This window comes from Anolis sagrei, chromosome 4, assembly GCF_037176765.1.
Source record: "Anolis sagrei isolate rAnoSag1 chromosome 4, rAnoSag1.mat, whole genome shotgun sequence".
Taxonomy (NCBI): Eukaryota; Metazoa; Chordata; class Lepidosauria; order Squamata; family Dactyloidae; genus Anolis; species Anolis sagrei.
The window spans coordinates 155,224,557-155,250,356 of record NC_090024.1 but is presented as its reverse complement, the minus strand read 5'-3'; the positions used below and the strand labels follow the sequence as shown (position 1 = coordinate 155,250,356).

Below are 25,800 nucleotides of genomic sequence, written 5' to 3'. Positions count from 1 at the left end.
GAAGGAAATCCCATAAATGACTCTCTCATTTCATGGCAGTAAAAATACATTAATAAATTAAAATGAGTCAGAATATGCAAAATCAGAGTTGCTCAAGTCAGCTGCTTTACTTTGCCTAATGGTAGGTGTGGGCTCTAGGGGAGGCCTCTACAGCAACCCAGCCACAGAGGTGGCAGTGAGTCACCTCCTCACAGAGACTGGTCCAGAAACCACCTTGCGATTAATAGCTTGCTTTTACATTGAGACGTGGTCACAAATAAAGGTGTACTTGTCAATAGGTCGGAAGGCATAGCTCAATGGTTAAGAACATCTGCATAAGGGAGGCTCCAAATTCAGTAAGTGCTGCAGTTACATAATTTTCAGCTCTCGGCTTACAGGATCTTTATAAGGGCTGCCTTTTGAGATGGCAATGTCTATGTCTGGACTTACTGCAAAGTATGAGAAGACAGTCCTCCTGTCTTATGGCCTCCATCCCTGCATTCCTAACTTGATAGCACCAATGGGTTGAAACTATCACAGTTACTAGCATCTCCCATTAAAAGGATTACTGAACTTGTGATAAAAAATCAAGGACAGCAGAAAGCTTAGAAAAGTTGTATTTAGTCTGGCCGTATTGGCAGAGATTATTGGAAGCTGCAGATCCAATTTTAAAAATATATATCTCAAGTCAACTTAACTCTCCCTTCAGTTTGCCAGGTAAAGACAAACTCAGATCATGAGATTTCAGATTCACAACCCAAGACTACGACCTCATCATATTGGATAATTTGCACATTGAATGCCAGTTCGTTTCCCCTTTTGTCACAGAGCCCATTACATGACTCTGGCAGGGCTCCGTGGCAAAAGAAGAGAGGAAGCAGCATACGACGATGATGCAGCAACAAGGGATGAAAGCCAGGTGGCAGATGTTTCCCTCCATGGGATGGGGCCAAAGTTAAGCCAAGTGATGCAGGGCATGGGGTAATGGGTTCTCACAATTCATGGCAAATTCCAATGTTAATGTGATAAGGTCTTTAAGGATGATCTCTTGTGATGTCACAGGAGGTAATCCCTAGTGATGTCACCAGTGCCTTTCTTACAAGAAGTACCTGATGATGGCATTACACAAGATACATTAAACATAAACAAAAGTGATACAGAAAATGCAATTTAAATAAAAAACACAAATCCTAAAAAATGAGGAATATATATTTGTGTGTGTGTAACTTTTGAGGCAATGTTCTCATCCTGAGTTTCCTCTCACTTGCTCTCATAACTGGAGAATAGCAACCAGATCTAACAAACAAATTTCCCCTCCCATTCCCATACTGTAGCATTTGGTTTAGTCTAGATGTTCTTAACGAGCCCCATTGCAGCTATAGCATGTGTGAAGCCCAACGTAAATTATATAGCCTTAATAGGTGTACATCGGCCTCACCAGCTTCTATGGAATCTGTTATTTGAAAAAGGGTGAGGACAGCACTCATTGAGTTAAACGTAGTCATACTTTATTCTTTAAAATTGCCCCCCCCCCCGGGGTGCTGCTATGTATGATTGGACTACAATGTTGACATGCCTCACAACTGGATATGCTGACTGAGACCTATTAGAACTATCTTCCAACATTAGTAGGGCTACAGAGCCAATGCCTGAATTACAAACATAGAGATGTATGAATGAGAGTACGGGAGTAAGCTATGGTTCCTATTTTCTTGTTCATCCAGAGGAATGATCTGGTCAGTCAGCTTGAGGATTTGGTTAGCCTTGGTCCCACTGATCAGTTGCCCAAAATATGCTAGCCAGCTGTGTCCCAGTAGTCAGTGCTGACACTGAAAGAGGATCTCTCAGAGACAACAGCAGTGGAACTAAGGCAACTCTTGCTAGATCTGTACAAAAGGCAAAAATGGAAGATGACTTGGATGATGATGAGCCATCCATCCAACCCTCATATGTTTATTCATGTATATCTGTAATGGAAAACAGCCAATGACACCATGTAAATCATTTCAGTCATGCTTCAAAGATGGCACAAATGCAAGAGATTACAACAAATCCCCTAAAAATCTGCAGAGAAGGCAAGATGCTTTGTGCGAATATCACAATAACTACACAATGGTGTGCACGTACTAGGAAGTGTTACAACAATGGTCACTTTGTATATCCAAGTAAACTCCCCTTAAGTGGAATGTGAATAAATTGAATTCTTCCAGACAGCACCCTCTAAGCGCTATGAAAGGAAATTATGCGGAACATATATGTGAGTACGTGTAGGCAGGGCAGCTTCAGTATTAACAAGAATACTTTGGGCTCATTAAGTACTTTTGATCTGATGATCTCATGCTTTTACAAGATGAACAGCTGTTAATATGCCCATTTTAGAGAGCAGCACACTGAGGTGTTTGGAAGGAGGCCCTTTGCCTATAGTCACAGAGTTGGAACCAGAAACTTTAGAATGAGGATCCTTGACTTGTAGTCTCTAATTACTCCCATTAGACAACATTTCTTTTCACAATAATGAAAGTCATTGCTTGCCATTACACACAGACACCACTCCACGACACACGGCTTGTCCTATATACAACTGGAGATCTTCTCAGTGGTCATGTTTGCCTCTACAATCTTCAGACATTAATGGTGGCAGGATACATTTACTTATGCTTTATTTGCTAACATCATAACATTAATGAAATGATCTACTGGACGCCTAACCCCACAAGGTGGTATACAAAACTATCATAATATATTAACAGAGAAGAAAGTGAACATAATTCAAAAACATTAAAAGCCATCTTTAAAATAGCCAAATGTCTAACAAGATGCCCTGTGGATGTCAAAATATGTAGATGCTCAAATTCTATTAAATATAATGGAGTGATAAAATGATGTTCCTTATATAAAATGACAAATTCAAGGTTTGCTTTTTAGATTGGGGGGATATTTTCAAGTTGTGAATGGTAGAATCAGTCAATGTAAAACATATGAACATGGAGAGCCAACTGGAACGTACTTTTGATTGTCTGTGTAACAATGCTGACATTATAAAAATGTCTAATGGATTAAAAAATAAAGAGGGGGGAAATGAAAAAAGAAAATACATTAAATCATAATTTGCCATAGTTATTTCAAAGCAATAGATTGAATATAAAAGCTTTATAGTAGGATGCTGTTAAACAGGATTAGGATTTTAAAAATAATGTTAATGAAAGCAGAAAACAGAGGAAGGCTTACTGTTTGGATTTCTACTTCTAAGTTGGAAATGTGGAAATTCTTGATTTAAAACCCAATCCTAAATATATTATTACATCAATTTACTGTTCCTAACCAAAAACATCTATTTCTGCTTCATTGACTATTCTAAAGCCTTTGACTGTGTGGATCATAATAAATTGTGGCAAGTTCTTGGTGGGATGAGCATACCAAGCCACCTTGTCTCTCTCCTGAGGAATCTGTACAAGGACCAAGTAGCAACAGTAAGAACTGACCACGGAACAACAGACTGGTTCAAGATTGGGAAAGGCGTACGGCAAGGCTGCATACTCTCCCCCAACCTTTTTAACTTGTATGCAGAACACATCATGCGATGTGCGGGGCTTGATGAATGCAAAGCTGGGGTGAAAATTGCTGGAAGAAACATTAACAACCTCAGATATGCAGATGACACCACTCTGATGGCCGAAAGCGAGGAGGAGCTGAGGAGCCTTCTAATCAAGGTGAAAGAAGAAAGCGCAAAAGCCGGGTTGCAGCTAAACATCAAAAAAACCAAGATTATGGCAACAAGAATGATTGACAACTGGAAAATAGAGGGAGAAAATGTGGAGGCCGTGACAGACTTTGTATTTCTAGGTGCAAAGATTACTGCTGATGCAGACTGTGGCCAGGAAATCAGAAGACGCTTACTTATTGGGAGGAGAGCAATGTCCAGTCTCGATAAAATAGTAAAGAGTAGAGACATCACACTGGCAACAAAGATCCGCCTAGTCAAAGCCATGGTATTCCCTGTAGTCACCTACGGATGTGAGATCTGGACCTTAGGGAAGGCTGAGCAAAGGAAGATCAATGCTTTTAAGCTGTGATGTTGGAGGAAAGTGCTGAGAGTGCCTTGGACTGCGAGAAGATCCAACCAGTCCATCCTCCAGGAAATAAAGCCCGACTGCTCATTGGAGGGAAGAATACTAGAGACAAAGTTGAAGTACTTTGGCCACATCATGAGGAGACAGCAAAGCCTAGAGAAGACAATTATGCTGGGGAAAGTGGAAGGCAAAAGGAAGAGGGGCCGACCAAAGGGCAAGATGGATGGATGGCATCCTTGAAGTGACTGGACTGACCTTGAAGGAGCTGGGGGTGGTGACGGCCGACAGGGAGCTCTGGCGTGGACTGGTCCATGAGGTCACGAAGAGTCGGAGACGACTGAACGAATGAACAACAACAACCAAACACAAAACAGGGAATTACGGAAAGTAAGAAAAGTTCAGATTTGGATGCAGATACTGACTGGTGACTGCCACCAGTCATACCTGTGACATGATGCTATCATAGGTGTTTTGAAAGCTATTACTGTTGAATCATGATGGTTTCACCATGTCTATTTCTTAGAAATTTGTGTCAAACAAACCACTTTATATATAATCAAGGCAATGTGCTTTCCTCGAGAAGCTCATTATTTCATATTTTTAATTAAATACTTAGCATCGTATTAAGTACTTATCATTTCTGAGGTGATGAACTTCAAAAAGACAACATAATGTGTGTTCAGCCACTACTGGCTAAAAAAATAATCCCCATTTCAACATGAAAACAGCAAGATATTATTTACTAAATAAAGCAAGAGGGCTTCAATGTCCCTATTTGCCCCAAATCCTTGCTTGTGTTTTCCAAGTTCCCCAACTTTTGTTATTCTGCCAGAAGGCAGATAGAAGACAAGAAATTGCTGGATCAAAGCAAAGGACTAACAAGACCAGCATTCTGTTTACACAATGGCTTTTGCCAGCCAAGGTGTCCATAGAAAGCCCACAAGCAGGATGTGAACAACATCCCTCTAACTTCAGCAGCAGTACTCAAGAGGGCATACAGGTTCTTACAACTATTCAAGGATAAAAGGAAATAGCTGATAATACCTATATATTCTTTTTGTTTAATGAATTCAGCAACAAACATTAAACATGTGCAGCTCACAGGAAGAGACATGGTTCATACCTAGTGTGAAATAGTTGACTTTCCAATTTGTTCTCTGTGAGTAGATGTTTTCAGACAGCCCAATAGTTTTAATTACCTCTGATATCCCTTGCCTAAGAAAACCTTATGAAATACATGGGGTGACCATAAGTTGATAAGTGACTGAAAGTCACCTACAAACACACTAGTGTTGTCATCTAATCTCCCTGTAATTTTGAGAAGACCCCATTCGTCCCTACATTTAAGACAAGGAGAGGAGGAGTGTTTTGTCTACACTTGTTCATATCAGTTTATCAAAACATCTCTCTAATAGCTAACAAATGCAATATAAATTCTGCAAGCACAGAACTTACACATTTCTAGTTGTGAGTCATTGGGGCTAATGTCAGCCTGTAGCTGGGGAGCAGGAGTCTTAAAGCCCAGTGATCTTCCTCCATGGGACTTTATATGGCCTGGTGCTGAACTGGTAGGCCACTTTTTAAGTGGCAGACGCCTGTGAAAAAACTATCCACAAAGTCACTCAAATGACATTGAGAGGTACCCTTTGTTCTAAGCACTAATTTTTACTAAATTGTCTAACTTATGCTCCAATATTTCACAGATGAAAACTGGGCACTTGTGGTCAAGCAACAGTTGATGTTGATAAGGAGGAAAACACACAAAGTTAGGGGTGCTGCAGAAGTTTGCTTTTGAGTGAATCTACCAGGAAGACAAAATTTTGCCCTCTCCGTGCCCTCCCTTCCCCTCTACTCAGGTGAATTAACCGCTTTTGCACTTTGAACTCAGCTTGCAGTAATTGAAGTGAACTGAGGAAAGAGGGGAAAGGAGATAAACTGCGACATTTTAAAAGTAGCTGAAAAAGTGCCACAACAGAGGATCACTGTCAAATAATGCAGTTTGTCACTACTTTAACTGTCATGGCTCCATGCATTCGGAGCCTGGGACTGGTAGTTCGGTGAGGCACCAGCACTCTCTGGCAGAAACAATTAAATATCTTACAAAATTACAACTCCCATGACTTCATAGCATTGAGCCATGGCAGTTAAAAAGGATGTCAAACTGCACTGATTTTGCAGTGTAGATGGACCCATAGTGGCTGAGTGAGAGGAAGCTTGGACCTGGCTCCTCCCTTGCTCCATCCCTTTGAATAACTGGTTGAGCAGTTGGGCTGCCAGTTCCCTCTGCTGGTGAATCAGCCATTGGAAGAGGGTTCGGCCAATATAAGGGGAGCCCTGCCTACAAGTGGTACATTGTTTGACTCAAAATTGCTTATATTATCATCCTAAAGTCACTGCTTTGGCAAAAATTCAATAATATCCCAAACACAATCAGAAAGAATGTCTGCCGCAGAAAACTAACTTTTTGATCTCAGCGGATAAGTTGCTTTGCCATTTTGCAGATGCGCAAACCATTTCCTCTGCTATGGACATAACAAAGGTGGGATATCAGCATGCATGAAGAACCTCTCCATTTATTACTACTACAGCTATTACTATTACTGTATTAACTAGCGTATGCTTCCAGTGCTGCCCAGTTGTCAGAGGGGCTAACGCCCCCTGCTTTCATCCCATCTTTCCCTTTCCCTCCCCACATACCTTTTCCCCTTTCTTCTCTCTTCCTTTTTCTTTCTCCCCCTTTGTTTCTTTCCCTTCTTTTCTCTTTCTTTCCTTCCTCACTTCCCCTCCCTTTATCCATTCTCCAGCTCTGAGAGGGCCTACTTTTTATGTTCATGTTTTAGTGTTACCTCGTATTATGTCCTATTGGATAATTTCTATTCTGTTTTCACTTCACTTCACTTCATTTCTTAATTAGTTGCTCTCCACCAAGGTGCTCCGAACGACTTACAATCTAAAACAGCATTTCACAATATAAAAACATTCAACATAAAAACATTTAACAGTGACTATTTGGCAAATTAGATCTGATTACTTAAATGCACAACCAAACAGCCAAGTCTTGAGTGCCTTTACAAAAGGTTGCAACTCCGACATTGCTCTAATATATGGAGGCAATGAGTCCCACAGAATTGGAGCATAGGTCGAAAAAGCTCTATGCCTTGTAGCTTCCAGGTGTACCTCCCTAGGGGGTATGTATAGGAGATTTTCCTGGGTGGATCGAGGTGACCACTGATGGAGAAAAGGAATGTTTTCATTTCGATGTTTAATTCTTTTATGATATTGTGCATTATTTTGCATTTTTGATGTTGATGTTGAACGATTGCCTTTTTTGTATGTAAACCACCCTGAGTAGAAATAAATAAATAAACTTATTATTATTATTATTATTATTATTATTATTATTATTTCACAATGTTTCCATGACAACAGAGCACTTTGTGGCTCTTTCCTCCCTCCCTTCCCTTTTTGCTTTCTTCCTCCATCCTTTTCTTCCTTCCTCCTTTCCCCTCATACACTTATCACCTAGCAGCAGCCAATCTGCCTGCCCCCTTTCTTCCCTAGTGACATCACTTCACCAAGCAACAGCTTTTGTGATACAAACAAGCATACCCCTATTCTTAACGAGGAGTAACTCGGGGACTACCTCTATATACCTCCATTACCCACCTTCGATGGTGCCACCCTATCTCCATTGACCACTGTTAAGAGCTTAGGTGTCATCCTGGATTCACAGCTGACAACAGAAGCTCAGGTCGCTGCTGCTAGCAAACAGGCCTTTTTCCATCTACGACAAGCGAGGCAACTGGCACCCTACCTATCTGATGAGGCTCTGGCAACTGTCATCCATGCCACAGTCACGTCTAGGCTGGACTATTGCAACGCCCTGTATGTGGGCCTTCTGATGACTACGACCCGAAAGCTTTGTATTGCTCAGAATGCGGCAGCCGGGCTACTCACAAGAACTCCCATGAAATGCCATATAACATCAGTGCTGCAACATTTACATTGGCTTCCAACTGAGTACCGTGGCCCGTATAAGATGCTAGTTCTGACCTTTAAAACTCTTTACGGCCAGGGTCCATCGTACCTTAGGGACCGCCTCTCCTTCTCCCATCATCGGAGGTCGCAACGACCAGCCCAACGTGGCTTACTCCATAGAGAAGTGCACTTGGAAAGGACCAGACGCAGGGCCTTTTCTATTTCTGTCCCTGCCCTATGGAATTCCTTGCCGTCCTACATGAGAGCCATGTGTGACATAGGGCCTTTTACTCTCGCACTTAAGACCTGGCTTTTTACTAGAGCATTTGATCTCTGTTAGTTTTTAATTTTTGTATGTATGTATTTTATCTTTTATAATTTAGCTGTAAATCGCCTAGAGCATTCTCGGATGGAGGGCGATTAATAAGTTATTAAATAATGATGATATAAAAGTCAAAGTATGTATGAAGGTTGGTTGGTTTGTAGCACAAAGGCTCCTACGTGGCTTGACGGATTTGGACCAAACTTGGCACACAACCTTCATTATTCAACTTAAAATAATTGAGTTTGAACTATTTAAAAAAACAAACTTTTTTGGGTCCAGAGCAGAGGGGGAAAAAGGAACTAGGCTAAGGGGAAGTGGCCTCTATCATGTGAAAAGGAAATAAAGGGAGCGAAATGGACTGGCAGCTGTTAAAGTGACGTATGTATGCAGGGAAGGAAGGAAATAAATAGAAAAGGGAATCAAGGAAGGAAAATATTCTCTCCTGCCTCTATCATTAAGCGGCTGAGGGGGAAAAGGAAGGGGCCTGAGGTTGTTAGGAATGGTGGGAGTTGAGGTCCAAAACACCTGGAGGAAGGGCCCAAGTTTGCACAGGCCTGATATATATACACCAAGTATAAACATTTCAAAGTGAGCCTCCCAAACAGTGGACCTTCTCCCTACGACTGCACGGTTCCCCTCTACGCAGGCGCACAGACTGCCTTCTGATTGGTCCACTGCGACAGGCGTTCGAACTCATCGCCGCAGAGAGGAAGGCGTTCGGTTTGCACATGTGCGGTGGCGTCAGAGGCGCGTGACCCCGGAACGGAAAGGCGGAGGGAGGGGTGAAAGGTCAGAGGGGAAGCAGCCAGCATGGCGGGCAGGACGGGGAAAGGGAAGCTGCAGAAGCCGGCGGCGAGCGATGGCGAGGCGGAGAAGGAAGGAGGCGCCTCGGAGCAGAAGCAAGCCGCGTTCCCGCCGACGTTCAGCGTCTCCGAGATTAAGAACAAGCAGCGGCGCCATTTCATGTTCCTCCGCTGGAAGCAGCAGCAGAGAAAGGTGGGCCAAGAGGGGAAGAAAGGCCCCGGAGGAGGCGGTGTGCTTCTGGCCTGGCGCTCCAACTAAGGCCGTTTGACACCGCTTTCACCGCCGTGGCTCAATACTATCGAACCTTGGAATTTATAACTTGGTGAGGCACCGGTACACCTTGGCAGAGAAGGCTCAAAGCCTTGCACAACTACAACCCCCACGATCCCATAACATTAAGCGAGCCATGACCATTCAAGTGGTGTCAAACTGCGTTAATTCTGCTTTGCAGATGCATCCTCCTCCTCTGGAAAACCGTAGTTCAAATCCCGCTCTATCCATCGAAATGCAGTGGGTGGCCTTGGGCAAGTCACACACTCTCAGCCTCAGAGGAAGGCAAAGGCAACCCCCCCCCCCCCGAACAAATATTGGCAAGAAAACCCAAAGATAACTTCACCTTATGGGTGCCATGAATTAAATGCACACGCAAGTAGGAAAAAAAAAAAAAGCTCTGGGTATTCCCTGCCTAATAAAACTATGAAATTAATGCGGTTTTCATAAATTGGTTGGTGATTTGGAAACAGACACACCTGACTATAGCAAAAGGGAATAATCAATTGTTCAAATGTAGAATGTCAATCAAGTATAGAGGTCTGGAGATGTTGAGGAATTATTGGAGGGTGGAGGCGAGTATGTTATGTTGGTTAGGGATGTTAGGGAATTCTCCCAAAATAGCAGAGCATCCAAAAGTACAAACAGGATACTTAATTGAGCAGTCAGCTCACAGCAAGCAGAAGGGGAAGTGTTGTGGCTGTAAAAAAATATTGAACTTATTAGGCAAAGATATGGAGTTCAATCTTTAAAATTTCAAAAAGATTTAATTTAAAATATATATAGGAACTGCATTTTTGATAGAAAACAATTGGGTCTAAGCTTCTCTCGAACTCCATTATTTCTAAGGTTCAAAAAGAGGTAAAACCTCCAAATACTACTTGTCTTCAGACACTCAAGAGTAGAGGTGGAAAAAGCAGAAGGGAGACCATGAGGTTTGTTAGAAAGTAGAAAGAGAAAGACAGGCAGCTAATAAATAGATACATTAATGACATTGAAGAAAGGGGGGATTCCCTCAGCATAGTCTAATGCTAACTAATTATTCCTGTTGAGGACTGCAGATTTGAGCAGTGTGAGGTTGACTTCCAACAAGGGATTCAAGTCATATTTCTATTGAGTGATGGAGCCCACTGATTGAGTGAGTTGCTGCCCTCATTTCTAACAGTCAGTCCAAGTTACAAACATCTGATTTACAAATGACTCATAGTTAAGAACAAGGCTGAGACAACAGGAAGTGAGAGGAATCTACCCATTGGATGGGAAATTCATTCCTGGCAGCGGGGGAAAATGTCTCCACTGAAGCTTTATCACCAATCTTTGTTTGCACAACAACCCAAAATTTTCAAATTCCAATTATCAAAGAGATAAAAGTAGGGTGAAATCTTCTGAACGGGCACAGACAGCAAAACAAACACAGCAGGGGTGTTAACCTTTCCTATACTATCCAAGGCTGGAGTGACACTTACAAATGTTCCTGTTCCAACTTTCATACAAAACCAACTTAAGAACCAACCTATCTTGTTCATGATAACCAACCTATCTTGTTCATGGGGGCTGCCTGTACTGAGGATGCCTGTGAGATGGAAGTTAGATAATCCAAAATACTCTGTGCAATTTGGAAAAGGGAAAATGTGCCTTTCAGTGTTTCGTCTAAAGCAATGGTTCCCAACCTGTGGTCTGTAAGAACGAAAATATGGTCAATGGTCTCACCATTACACTATTGCCTAGAAACCACATGGCAACAAGCAGCTGGTCTCGCAAAACCCGCTTATAGCGCTGAGGCAACGGGTATGTCGGAAGGGGAGAGGCTGACTACCCATGAAAGATTACTTCTACCACATCAGCTCTAGATTATTAAATATGCTTTCTGTGGTCGAGCAGATAGCGACTACTGGATGGCATTTGTTCTGTATCTGTCCAGTGCAATTTTTTGAATCAGCACCCCAAATAACCAAACTGAATCTAAAGTTGACCAAAAACTGATTCGTAACCCTTTTGGTACTAATGTTGGAGTGGTCCCTGTTCAAAAAAAGGTTGGGAACCACTGTTCTAAAGTCTAGATCATTGTATGGATGGATTGTTCCCATTTATGTGATCTGTGACAGTGCTTATGTTTTAATGTCTGTTCTTGCCTTTATTTGGTGTTCTAACTCAGCAATGTGTGTTTTTTCTCTCCCTCCCTCCCTACTTCAGGAAAAATTAGCCATCAAGAAAAAGAGGAAAAAGGAGCGAGAAGCACTTGGAGACAAGGTAAAATGATACATTAAGGGCTGACAAGTTTTCATTTATAAAAAATACTATTAATAAAGTTATAGCTTCACAACTGGATTATGTTACATTTCATTCAGTCTTTCATGTGTGTTTCGTGCCAGTAATGGTCATCTGAGATTATATAGGAAGCAAGATACGTAAGGAAATATGTGGATCTCTTTCAGTACTTCTTTCACGTCACATCATGTCACAGTCTGAAATGTAGTTCGCAATATTAATAGTGTACTGAGAATAATGTACTATTGCAATGTAGTAAATCTGACTTGGAAAGTTTTAAATTAAGATTTGACCACTACTGTGAAATGTATTAAATAACTATAAAATTACTACTTTAAATGTGAGTGCATAAGTTGGAACCACAACTTACTTGCTCTTAGAGTATATTCATTGGAATCAGTGGGACCTAATGTAGCCTTACCATTAACATCCCATTGACTTTAAACATGACTAAGTCTAAATGAAATCCATTATTTTGCATTTCCAGGGAAACATGGACATATTGCACTGCATTAGAACTCTACTTATCTGAAGCATTTGAAATAAATTATTTAAGTTTATTTGCTTTTTCTGCTGATGAAATAATCCATCAAGCATTTTAACTGCAGCAAATGTTGATTGAAAATCTGTTTTAATGCATTAATCTTTTATTTTCTTCAGGCACCACCAAAGCCAGTCCCAAAGACTATTGAAAACCAGCGTGTATATGATGAAACCACAGTTGATCCAAATGATGAAGAGGTACCTCTTTTTGGACAACGCTTCAAAAGGAAAATTAATGCCACCCAAAATTATATCTTAATAGTTTTTCATTCAACTTGTCACACGCACAATTATTTGATAAATAACTCCAATCCAGTAATATGGATAAAGCACCATTCTTGTTTTTCATCACAGGAACAATGGCAGGGAGCTGGTGGGACTCTTTAAAACCCCCAAATTCTCAGTATAAGGTTTTGTTTGTTATATCTGTGGTTCTGATTAAAAGTATCAGGTAGATGAGTTGGAAAAAAGTGAAGAGCTGCTGCCAGAGACAATAATTTGTTGACATAAATGGAAAATTAGTTTCACTTGGTTTAAGGTAGTTCTTGCTCTCATCTTGAAAATATATCTCTAGCAACACCCTGAAGACAAATTAAAATGTCTTATTTTTCATTTTCCCAATCTTATTTTTAAGGGTCTGGTGCACGCTGTCTAATAATTACATCTTGTGTTCAGGCAATCTCTTGTTGGATGGTGAGCTTGTATGTAAGAATTTCTAGGAAGCAGCCTCTTAGTCTGATGAAGCAAAACCAGTTAAAAGTTTTGTGTTTATTCAAGAGAACTGTAGTGTGTAAAACCTTAAGTGACCTAAAACATTCCCACCTCTTAAGATTTCATTACCCTTTTTGAGAGGACGTAAATGATAAAGAGCTGGCATAGCTCTGGTGGGACTTTGCTTTCCCTAATTGAAGATCTTGATTTTTGAAAACAAATTATACTTAAGTGTAGTTTCTTACATTACACTTTATTGTGTACTTCCAGGTTGCTTTGGATGAAGCTACAGATGAATTTGCACCCTACTTCAACCGGCAAACTGTCCCAAAGATTCTTATTACAACATCCGACAGACCCCGTGGAGTAAGCGCACAATTTAAAACAAAACAAAACTGTAAAATGTTCATTTCATTATGATTGTATATAATGTGAGGAGCATAACCCTTGAGCATCTATTGGATTTTGATTTCACAGTATTTTGTAAATAAATTTGGCTGAAATCCCTTTAAAGGGGAAAGCTATGGTTTTAAACATAATTTTTTAATAGACCAACAGAAAACTATTATTGCTGCCCCAAATTTATGCTTAAATATTCACTGAACACATGTTGGGGCCAAATGTGTTCAGACTTATGCAGAAAAAGACTATTAAACTAAAATAGCATAGACTTTAAGAACATAGTAATTTTTAAAAAAATAAACACAGCAAAGCAATGTAATATATCAATAAAGTGATGCATGCTTTTATTTCTGTCATTTTCTTGGATCTGACCAAATCAAATTACTTGTGCAAGACAGAGATTTTGGTTTGTCTGGCTTTAATTATCAGAGTTGAACATGTTTGTCTCTGCTATCAGATTTTCCATCTGCTGTTTAAAGTAGAACAATCAACATCTGGCCCTCCACATTTTGTGTTGGAAAGATTCTTGCTCATATGGTATCAGAATTTTTTTAACCCTTTCATTGGTGCCCACAGAAGCCTTTCGAAGTACCCTTGCAGCATGGACAACTATCAGTGCTGGCATTGCAGGAAAGGGTTAATCCTAATCCTGTGACTCTTTCCTGAAAAACTCTATTTATAGTGTTTAGACTTTTTAAGGCACTCAAACTTGTAAAAAAGTTGATTGCTCTGTATTGATGAATAATGTCTAGAAAATCATGATGGGCGCCATATGGCAGCAATGGGGTGTCTTCATTTACTTTGTTATGTGGCACTGTGACATTACTAGCATACCATTCCTGGTGTGCATGACCTGAATCAATCTGGCCTGCGAAAGGTTTGCCAACCATGCTTAAATATGTGATACATAGAAATGTCCATATAACCTGAGTAGTGATACATAGCAATACATAGCTGCTCTGAGTCGCCTTCGGGCTGATATGAGTGGGGTAGAAATAATGCAAATAAATAATAGCATTGCATTTTTAAGGTTGTGTTGATTTCTGTTTAAACAATCTTACTTAATTTTTGCATAACCTCCCCTTTCTTTTTTTAGAGGACTGTGAGGTTCTGTGAACAGTTGTCAACATGTATTCCAAACTCGCATGTTTACTATCGAAGAGGGCTGGCTCTAAAAAAAGTTATTCCACAGTGTATCGCAAGAGACTTCACTGATATGATTGTGATCAATGAAGATCGCAAAATACCTAGTATCCTTTGCTGATGAGATACTTCCTGGAGCAATTTTAATATCAGATATATTTGAGAGTTGAAGTTATTCTGGGCTATAGTACTGCTTACCGGGAATAAAAGTTAACACTTTTAGTCAAGTTCTAGTACTGCTTACCGGGAATAAAAGTTAACACTTTTAGTCAAGTTCTACAAGCTTTATTCTTCACTATTTTATTCTATGGTGCACAATTTATTATGAATCTTAACTCCTGGAATAGATGGTCTTGTGTTAAGTCACTTGCCTGAAGGCCCAACAGCTCATTTTAGGATGAGTAGTGTTAGACTCCGTAAAGAAATTAAGGTGAGTTTAGTTTCATGGCTTGACCCTGCTTGTTTAATTATGCTAGATATAACATTAATGTTTTGTGTCACTTCTTTCAGCGAAAAGGGAAAGCTCCCACAGACCATCAACCTGAAATTATTCTGAACAACTTTACAACACGGTTAGGCCACTCAGTTGGTCGTATGTTTGCATCTCTTTTCCCACATGACCCTCACTTCATTGGAAGACAAGTGGCTACATTTCACAATCAGCGTGACTACATCTTTTTCAGATTCCATAGGTGAGTTCAGACACTCTAGTTACTAGGGTGGGAAATAATTGCGTAGTACCAGTTTGCTAATATTGAGTACTATCTTCTAAAGGTATATCTTCAAAAATGAAAAGAAAGTGGCAATTCAAGAAGTGGGACCACGTTTTACCCTGAAATTAAGGTCTCTTCAGAAAGGAACATTTGATTCCAAGTTTGGAGAATATGAATGGATCCATAAGGTATTGTTTTAGTAATTACTCAGAACTACCTAATTCTATATAATAAGGAATATTAATAGTGTAGATCAGGGATCCTCAAACATTTTAAGCCAAGGGCCAGTTTGCAGTCCCTCAGACTGAAGCACTGAGTTGGGATGGTTTTTGTACTAGTAGTACATTTAGAGCTTCTGAATACCCCCAAAATAGGTGAGATTGAAGCTTTGCTTTACTGTCACTTTTTTCCGTCATGTCAGGAGTGACTTGAGAAACTGCAAGTCACTTCTGGTGTGAGATAATTTGCCATCTGCAAGGACATTGCCCAAGGGATACCCAGATGTTTTACCAACCTTGTGGGAGGTTTCTCTCTTATCCTGCATGGGGAGCTGGAGCTGACAGGGAGCTCAACCGTGCTCTCCCCAGATTCGGATCTCCGACCTGTCAATCTTCAGTCCTGCTGGCACAAGAGTTTAACCCATTGCACCACCGGGCAACAGTCACTGAAGACTGTTGATCAGTTGCAATGATGACACTGATGAATGAACTTGTTTCTGACAGTAGCTTTGAAGTTCTTTCTATATCAAGAGGAATGGTCAAATTGGACAATAACCTAAAGGGTGATTTAAAATCACTGTAGTATGACTAAGCTTAAGTGATCAGAGCTAGGAAGTTGCTACAAACAATCCAAATCAATCTGACCATTGATCATCAAAAAAAGTTCAATCTGGCATAGAAATGTATACTGAGAAATCCTCTTATTAGGCCTAATGCAACTAAATGCTTCACAAGTATTTGTAAGCTGTTGTCCTGAGGCAAATAGTTATTTTTCCCCCTAATAAAATGTTATGTCTACATTTGATAAGCAAATTCTAGGAAATTTTATCCTTTATCTTTCAGCGCCGTGAAATGGACACAAGTCGAAGAAAATTCCATCTATAAGACTAAATTAAGAAGACACTGCGGCTTTTCTTTTTTCTGCTGAATTAATAGCATAAGGACTGGGATATTGTCTTTGGCAACTCCTGGTCTGAAGGAGAAAATTCCACTAAGACATTTTCCCTTCTAATAAGACTTTTATTGTCCTTATTTCCTTCTAATAAGACTTTTATTGTCTTCAGTGCCTTGAATAACTTCCTAATTGTGTTTCTATTTATTTACAAGGAGCAGAACATTTCGTGTGATGACGAGAAATTCTATCTGCTGTCCACTCATGAAATTAAAAACTTTTTTTTAAAAAAAAATGCTGTTTCATAATCACTTAATTTTCTGTGGAAGTAATTTCTCATCAGAAGCAGATTGTATTTTAAGACCTAGAAACTTGCTATAACAAAAAATCACATGTTATGAGTTGCTTCTCAGAATTAGTTGTCTAAACCAAACATTTACCCAATGTTTCTACCCTGGTGGGGTTTTCTACTTCAGAATATTATGACTTGCATTCAATAATTAAGGATTGCCATGTTATAAAGCAAAGAAAGAATAAAGAAATATGTTTGGTTTAAACATGTCTGTGTTAATATATAAAAAGAGAAAATAGATTGTACCATATATACTCATGTATACATCTCAAAGTTTTAGTCAAAGAATCAACTCAAAAAACTTAGGTCAACTTATCCCTGGGGCAAAAATATCCCCTGCTCTGATGAGTAGCAAAAGGCATACCAGGAGAACCTAAAATAAATACTGACCTCCTATTCTCTGCCATGGCACTGCTTCTGACCTTTTTGAATGTCAGAGCAAAAAAATAGTGGCAGTGGTGATCAGAGGCTGCTATCCCTGAGTCAGAATTGGTGCTTTCCCCTCTGCGGAATTACCCTCAACTCACACACAGGCCAAATAAAAATCCATAATTATGGCACCCAAACCTGCACTCAAATTATACATAAGGTTGACCTGTATATGAATGATATGGCAGTGCTTCCCACCATTGCCCATTTACTGTACTAAACAAGGAAGCTATGAGTCCAAGTCTTATATCTATAGCATGTCTTTCATGTCATAACTAAAATAGAAATGTTCCAAACTGAATCAATGCCCTGTATTAGATATGTAATGTTAAAAAGGGAATGTGTCTCTAAGTTAAAACCAATGTGATCCTTGCTCAGATATGAATATCATGCTCAACACAAGTTCTTTAACCAGTAATCATCACATTTTGCTTTGATCTATGATGCATGAACATTTCATTTGGTATTTTGATTACAAAGAAATTTCCTAAATAGTTACACAAGTTATTAAATATTACATATGAAGTATCATTTTTTATAAAGTTTGCTACATTGAATTATGAATTAACATTTTCTATTGGTCAGATTTGTTTTGTATCCATTTTTACATGCAAATTGCATATATGTGTAAAGTCTGTTATTGGTCTTGATTAGAGTGGACTCATTTATCCAGTCGGCTCTACCTAAGTGTCTCATCATTTACACATGAATGTGTCTCCTCTAGTCGAGATTAATCATCAGGATGCCAACCATAGACAGCTTTCTCAAAACAACTCAAGCGGCCACTGAGTAAATTTCTTCACAGACTTGTTAGTTTTATAAGTAGTGTGTGGTAGAACATACTTAAGGATGGAGTTTGGCGCCAGCTGTCTCATGAAAGAAGAAATTAATTTCTTAATATACCTTGGAAAGAAATGCTACCCACTTCAAGAGAGTATTACAATTATCTGAAATTGCAAATAGTTTTATAGTGGATACAAATGTATGTGGTGTCTGGTTCCAAACACTATTTTGTATTAAGGAAATTTAAAGGTATGGGTACAGCCAAATGAGTATGTTATACTACAGCATTTTCCTTCCTTGAGCAAGTAAGAAAGGTATGAGGAAATCATTGTGAAAACAGGCACTCTACCTATCTTGTAAAACTTTACATTAGCACTGAAAGTTATTAAGGCAATCTTTATTGCTTGTATATAAAATCAATTCCCTCATGATAAAGAATTATTGTAGCAAGCATACAGTTTGTTTAGAGAGGTAGATTGTAAGAGTTTGATAACAGTAAAAGTATTCCTAGATCTAAATTGGCACAATGATGCAAATTTTCAGTACATGTCCCCAGTCGCCTTGCTTTGCTTCGACATATGAGTAGATAGTTAGGGAAAGTTTTAAGAAAGTCTGAAAAGCAAGACAAAAAGAGAAGTTAGTGACAGAACTAACATCACAAGAATAACTAAAGAAATCTTCCAAATTCTTACAGAAAGGATTAACTAGCCTTTGTCTGTATATGTATAGGTAAGAGAATACACATCATGGGTTTATCCAATATTTCATAAGAAGGAACTGACAAAACCATCTCTTGAGTATTTCTTGCCTGCAAAAGCTGTCTTAACTGCACAATACTGCCAGAAGTTGAAAAGTCAACTTGAAGACAAAACACGTACAGAGCTCCAAAAGCAAGGTGAAAATCTCCATATGTCTCCTAGAGAGTATTTGAGGACTTTAATGAGATGCAGTCACCCAAGGTCCCAGAATAGTTAATGTGCCCCCAGCCTCACAACGGTTTTACACTGTTACTGATCTCAGATCAGTAACAGGTAAAACCTTCTTGTTGTGTGCCTTTATTTCCCAAATTTACAGTAAACCTATGTTTTCTTGCAAACATTTGTTCAGAGGGCATTACCACTGCTCTTTCTGAAACTGAAAGTGGGTTTCCATGGCTGAGTGGGGATTTTGAACCCTGGTCTCAAATCTTAGCCCAGTGCTCATACCATTCCACACTGGATTTCTAGGAGAAACTTGGTCTTGTATAAAATGCAAGTGACCTATATCCTCAAGTTCAACCATCCATGCCTTTAAAATATTAAGAAAAAGCACAAAAGCAAACTTAAGACTTTAGCATTTTATCTAAGGCAGGCCTCCAGCTGTTTGGGTCTCCCTAGCCAGCTTGTTCAATGGTCAGGAATTCTGGGAGTTGGAGGCTCAAATAGGTGGAGGGCTGCAGTTTGAGGATGCCTGATCTAAGGGATATGCCACTGTAAATAATGGGACTTCAGCACCTACAGAAATTACCTGAAACAAATTCTAGCTAATAATAAGGGCCTACTGTACCTTATTTAACAGAAATTTTATTTAACTTTTAATATACTTTTAATCATTATGTTTACATTGTTTTAAATTCTTCCGATTTCTTGCATTATATATTGCCATGAGATCCTTGGATATATGACAGGATAAAATATTTTTATAAACATCTACCTGAATAAGACTTCGTCCTACTAAACCTAGAGAAACTAATGAAACTTACCATGAAAAGTAGCCATACATTTCACAAAGTCAGAGAAATGAGCAGACTTTCTGTGGTCTAAATGGATTTGTACTTGAAGATACCCCTGTTAATAAAGGATCATGATGTGCATTCTGCAGACAAAACTGCTTCAAATCAGCTGCAGCTTGTGAAACCTGCAAACAAAAAAAATCAATTTTTGAATGATTATTCTAATAATAACAAACTTTAATTGTATCCACCCTGTCTCCCTGAGGGGACTTGGAGTGGCTTTTAAGTGGAAAAATAATTAAGCTAGTTAGAATCAATGTACGTTCATCACATGTGGTAAGATTGGCTGTAGGCAAGTTCTACTCAAAGTGGTAGGTTCAATCCATTAAGTGTTTCCAGAAAATAAAATTATGGCAATTGGGCACAAACATGACACCAATTCCGTGACTACTGTTAATTTGATACCTAAAAGAACTGTCTTCCATTCCTGTCTAGCAGTACTTTTCAAGCCATGTTCCTGTCTTGTATGAGATGGCACCATCTTTTGTATAAATGTACATACAAAACTACCAGAGTTTATTGATTTCTTGTGAAAAGGAACCACAAGTACCTGTGGAGCTTCTCCATCTGGTCTGAGGAAGTCTTGGCTAAAAAAACCATCAGATCAGCAGGAAAATTCCCCATGACATGGCAGCATTGTTCTGTACAATAAAATATTGTCCTCTCTCAGATCCTTGAACTAGTCCAATAATAATGTTACATCCCCAAAACTGCAGGTGACGCTCCTAAAATGTGATATAGAATACTCCTTTTTGGTGACTGTAGAGTGCTAAGAAAAGCAATACAAATGCCCTTCAGATAAAATGTATTTTATTCCGCAGAATGTCTTAAATTTCCTTTTAAAGGAAAGAACAGTGCTATTTCCATAAAGTCTTTGACGGAAGGGGGTGAAAAAGTACAAAAGGATGTTTAAAACTACATCGGCTTCAACTAACCCACTAACAAACTAAAATGAGTTATATGATTGTATCTCAATAAGTAGCTGTTTTCAAGGCTACTATATGTCCTTAATGGAGTGTACAGATTGGGATGGGCAGGAGGTAGCTACCCAGATAGTTTTAATGACAAATTTTTCAGCTTTAAAGTAGATTATAGGAGTCCGCACTGCCAGATAATATGGGATAAACAGAAAACCTGGGATATAGGGCCTGTCTGGAAGGGCCCCTAGTTCATCAGCTATGGTTTTGAAAGTTAGAGGGATGTAGAGACTTGTGAGCTGCATTCAGTATTGAGCTCCACATGGTTAGAACTCTTTCTCACACACACGCACGCACGCACGCGGATCTTGGGGGTCTGATTAAGAAAAAGAAGTAGATTTCAAAATACCGAAGTCTCTTCATCTCTGTTCATGTGGCTATGGGGAGATAACCGGATTGCACACATGAAAACTATAAAAAGCACATTTATGATGAAGCAGTTAACTAAGGTGGAGTGAGGCCTTTTAATGCTGGGAAAGAAGTGCTGACCAATTTCTTTTCCCTGGTCCTCCCTGGGCCTTAAGGCACTTCCCCATTTTGCTGGGTGGGTTTGCCAGATAAGTCTTAAAATGTCTCTCCCTCCAAACAACCCATAACTTTCATTTCAAGAAAGATCCAAGGCTGTTATCTCCAACTTTTGAGGGGAAGAAGTCTGAATTAACCAAGGAAAACAATCCTAACAGGGATCAGATTTGGGAAGAGCACTGCAAGGTCTTCAGAGCCAGTGCAGTAACTCCAGTGATAGACTATACATTCTACAGCCCAGGGTTCAAATCCCCTACTTAGTCATGATTTCTGAACAAATCTTGCCAAGCAAACCCTATGATATGACTGCAATAAGCTGGAATTGACTTGAAGGGGACACAACAACAGGCACTAAATTTTTTAACTATCCCACTGCTGCCAAGATGTGTGTTACTAGCAATGATCTTGGGAGGGGCTACAATGGTTTGCTTACCAGAGAATGGGCTTCTTTTGTCAATGAGCAAAAAAGGAGGTGAAACAGTGCCTGTAATGGTTTGAGTGTTGGCTTAGGGGTGAATCTACACTGAAGAATGAATGTAGATGGACACTTTAACTGTGGGATCTTGGGATTCATAGTTTGGTGAAGCACCAGCACTCTTTGGCAGAGAAGTCTTAAACTTCCCAGTATGCCACAGAATTGGGCCATGGCCGACAGCAATAGATGATAAAGATATAAGATGTAAAAAAAATATCCCCCTGTTCTATATCCACTCTTGCAGCCTTACCCACTCCTTACATATTTGTTATAAGAATAATAGGGGAAAAGGAAAGAATTGAGCCATGGCAGATAATAACAATAAAAGGTAAAGGTTTACCCTTGACATTGTCGAGTCTAACTCTAGGGGAATGGGGCACTCCTATAGTTCAGTTAAGGTGGGAAATTTTATGTTTATATTAGTTTAACTGCTCAGGAACCTGTAATGCAAAGAAGAAGAGCAACAAAACAGGCCCCATTGTTTTATTTATTTCATGTCAAAAGCATTGCATAAAAACAAGTAAAAGTAAATGTTTCCCCTGACATTAAGTCCAGTTGTGTCCGACTCTAGGGGTTGGTGCTCATCTCCATTTCTAAGCTGAAGAGCTGGCGTTGTCCGTAGACACCTAAGTCATGTGGCTGGCATGACTGCATGGAGTGCCATTATTTTCCTGCAGAAGTGGTACCTATTGATCTATTCACAACTGCATGTTTTTGAACTGCTAGGCTGGCAGAAGCTGGGGATAACAACAGGGACTCACTCTGTCCTTGGGTTCAAACTGCCAAGCTTCCGATCAGCAAGTTCTGCAGCTTAGCAGTTTAACCTGCTGCACCACCATAGCTAATATTAATACATATTTATTATGCTATGAAACAAAATTTGGAAAAAAAATCTGTTTCTGGTTTCAAAGTGTCTCCCCCCCCCACCCCCGTTTTAATTATGCAGTACTTAATTTGAAAGTAGTTATACTCCAGAAACTTTGTTTTTGTGGCTGCCACAAACTATATTGAATTGGTTCAGACTTTATGGGCCCTTCCAGACAGGCCCTATATCCCAGGATCTGATCCCAGGTTTTTTGTTAATTCTAGATTGTCTGGCAGTATAGACTTATATAATCCAATTTAAAGCAGAAAACCTCAAATCAAATCCTATATATATAATTTCTTGTATTTTTATGTTCATTTGTTTTTGAATTTGTTGTACCCCACCCCGAGCCCTCAGGAGAGGCGGGTAACACTGTATAACACGATTTTGGTTCCCGAGTTATAAGTGCCATTTTCAAATTGGTTCGATCATAGAACCATATTAACACAATAGGTCAACTCTGTAGCTGTGTTTGGTATAGGTTTTTTCTCTCTCTATATATAGATAGATAGATAGATAGATAGATAGATAGATAGAAAATAATTTATAATAAACTCTATTTATATCCCGCCACCATCTCCCCGAAGGCGGCTTGGGGTGGCTAACATGAGACCAAGCCCAAAATTACAATACAGCAAAATAAAATAAAATGCAAACAAACAAGAACATCAAATAAAATACATAAAGTAATAAAGTATACAGATTCGCAGATTGGGAGTGATCCTGGATTCATCGCTGAGCCTGGAACCCCAGGTTTCTGTGGTGGCCATGGGAGCTTTTGCACAGTTAAAACTCGTGCACCAGCTGCGCCTGTACCTTGGGAAGTCTGATCTGGCCATGAGGGTCCATGCTCTGGTTACATCTCGAATAGATTACTGCAATGCGCTCTACATGGGGCTGCCTTTGAAAACGGTTCGGAAACTTCAGCTACTTCAACGGGCGGCAGCCAGATTACTAACTGGGGTGGCATACAGGGAGCATACCACCCCCCTGCTATGCCAGCTCTACTGGCTGCCAGTCCATATCTGAGACCAATTCAAAGTGCTGGTTTTGACCTCTAAAGGTCTATACGGTTCTGGCCCAGCTTACTTGTCCGAATGCATCCACTCCTACGTCCCACCTTGTAATCTAAGATCATCCGGGGAGGCCCTGCTCTCGCTCTCGTCAACAGCACAGATGCATCTGGCGGGGACGAGAGACAGGGCCTTCTTGGCTGTGGCCCCCCGCCTATGGAACACACGCCCAAATGAGGTAAAATCCACTCCCTCTCTCCTGGCTTTTAGAAAAAAAATTAAAATCATGGCTTTGGGTCCAGGCCTTCGGGCAGAAGTAAATGTATACAGCATTTCGGAAAAACAATGACTAGAACGGCGATTCGCCGGATGAGATTGTTTTAATGATTGCTTTATTACTTATATAAAGCAGTGTATAATTGTAATTGTTTGTACTGACATTGAATTTTGCCATTACTTATGTGTAAATCATTTTGAGCCCCCCTCAGGGTGAGAAAAGCAGTATACAAATAATGTAAATAAATAAATAATACAATAAACAAATGCGAAATCACTTATTAAGTTACTAGCCGTCCCCTGCCACGCGTTGCTGTAGCCCAGTCTGTGTATATAAGTTGTGTGTGTGTGTATATATTTGTATATATGTGTATTTGCGAATAGATATACGTGTGTGTGGGTGGGTTTGCGCTTGTGTTGTAATGTAATTTTTGGTGTTTTGGCTTTGTAAGTCTCTTCTGCTGTGTTTTTATGAGTGATGGTCACTCAATACACTCAGTGTATTGAGTCCAAATTTGGTGTCAATTCGCCAAGTGGTTTTTGAGTTATGTCAATCCCACAAATGAACGTTTCATTTTTATTTATATAGATTAAGGCACTCAACGTGCAACCTTGCGTTTTGATTTGCATTCTGTTAACACAATAGATGAATTCTGTAGCTGTGTTTGGTATACGTTTTTTTTCTCTCTCTTTAGAAAACTTATACCATATATATATATACACACACACCATATATATATATGTAGAGAGAGAGAGAGAGAGAGAGAGTATTGTGTGTGTCTATATATTTGTAGATAGATATATATATAGATATATAAATATTGGTCTAAGTTTTCTATAGAGAGAAATGAGAGGGGGGGAAAGCTTATACCAAACACAGCTACAGAATTGACCTGTTGTGTTAACAGAATGCAAATCAAAACGCAAGACTGCAAGTTGACTGCCTTAACTCTAGTAAGGCTCTAGAGACCAATCTGAATCCCACCCCTGTCACGGGAGCTCCTCTGAATTGCTACCTCGGCCTCAGGGGAAGGCGAAGAAGTTCCCACTCTGAACAAAGAAAAAGCGCGAGAAGGCGCTCCCGCCGTGTTCCTGTATTCCCCGGCCTAACGGTCTCCCCAATTCAAGTCCAACCTCCTTTCTTTGAGAGAGGAAGAAGGAGGGGAGCCAAGAAGCCAGCGCTCTCTCTCCGCCCGGAGGGCGCGGTAATGGCGGCCGAACTCTTCGCCTCAGGCGCCGTCCCCCCCCCCCCCCCCTTTTCTCTTCTCACCTTCACGCGGCTGACGCTGGCCTCGAGGCGCAGCTGCTGCACCACTTTCTTCATGGCCGCCACGTTGGAGGACATGGTCCCCCTCTCCCGGTCTCGCGCTGGCTGCCTGCCTGCCTGTGTCTACTTGGCTCGCGCCGGCTGTTGCTTTCGGAGGGTGAGGGTGGGGGTGGGGCGGGGTGGGAGCGACTTCTCGTAAACTTTCTGTCCCAGTTTCCGGGTCTCTTCGTAAACTCTTTCGCCCATAGAGCGGGAAACGGTTAGAGTTGCCCGCAGCGCTGGCTCGCGGGCTCCCTTGGCGGAAGTTAAGGGAAAACCCCAAACAATTAATCGAAAAATGAGGGAAGTCGAAGATAGACAGATATAAAGAGATACAGCCCCGTTGTTTGTCAGCAATGTGGTGCTCAAAATACAATTAGGAAACTTGGGAGACATCATTTCCAGAACCATGTTGTTGTTGTTCATTCGTTCAGTCGTCTCCGACTCTTCGTGACCTCATGGACCAGCCCACGCCAGAGCTCCCTGTCGGCCGTTACCACCCCCAGCTCCCTCAAGGTCAGTCCAGTCACTTCAAGGATGCCATCCATCCATCTTGCCCTTGGTCGGCCCCTCTTCCTTTTGCCTTCCACTTTCCCCAGCATAATTGTCTTCTCTAGGCTTTCCTGTCTCCTCATGATGTGGCCAAAGTACTTCAACTTTGTCTCTAGTATCTTTCCCTCCAGTGAGCAGTCGGGCTTTATTTCCTGGAGGA

General features: G+C 40.3%; 2 protein-coding genes across 2 annotated transcripts; one reads left to right on the top strand and one right to left on the bottom strand.

The window, feature by feature from the left end:
* Window positions 1–9,120: 9,120 nt before the first annotated feature.
* On the top strand, window positions 9,121–16,873 carry RPF1 (ribosome production factor 1 homolog). Its single transcript, XM_060773835.2, has 9 exons — window positions 9,121–9,348; window positions 11,620–11,676; window positions 12,355–12,435; window positions 13,219–13,314; window positions 14,447–14,600; window positions 14,841–14,923; window positions 15,004–15,185; window positions 15,268–15,394; window positions 16,268–16,873. The coding sequence occupies exons 1-9, from the start codon at window positions 9,163–9,165 to the stop codon at window positions 16,307–16,309; spliced, it is 1,008 nt and encodes a 335-aa protein (XP_060629818.2). The 5' UTR covers window positions 9,121–9,162; the 3' UTR covers window positions 16,310–16,873.
* A 1,383-nt stretch (window positions 16,874–18,256) lies between these two features.
* Window positions 18,257–25,238, bottom strand: GNG5 (G protein subunit gamma 5). Its single transcript, XM_060773836.2, has 3 exons — window positions 25,053–25,238; window positions 19,622–19,776; window positions 18,257–18,492 (listed from the first exon to the last, which is right to left on the bottom strand). Exons 1-2 carry the CDS (start codon window positions 25,125–25,127, stop codon window positions 19,651–19,653), a joined length of 201 nt encoding a protein of 66 aa, XP_060629819.1. The 5' UTR covers window positions 25,128–25,238; the 3' UTR covers window positions 18,257–18,492; window positions 19,622–19,650.
* Window positions 25,239–25,800: the final 562 nt, after the last annotated feature.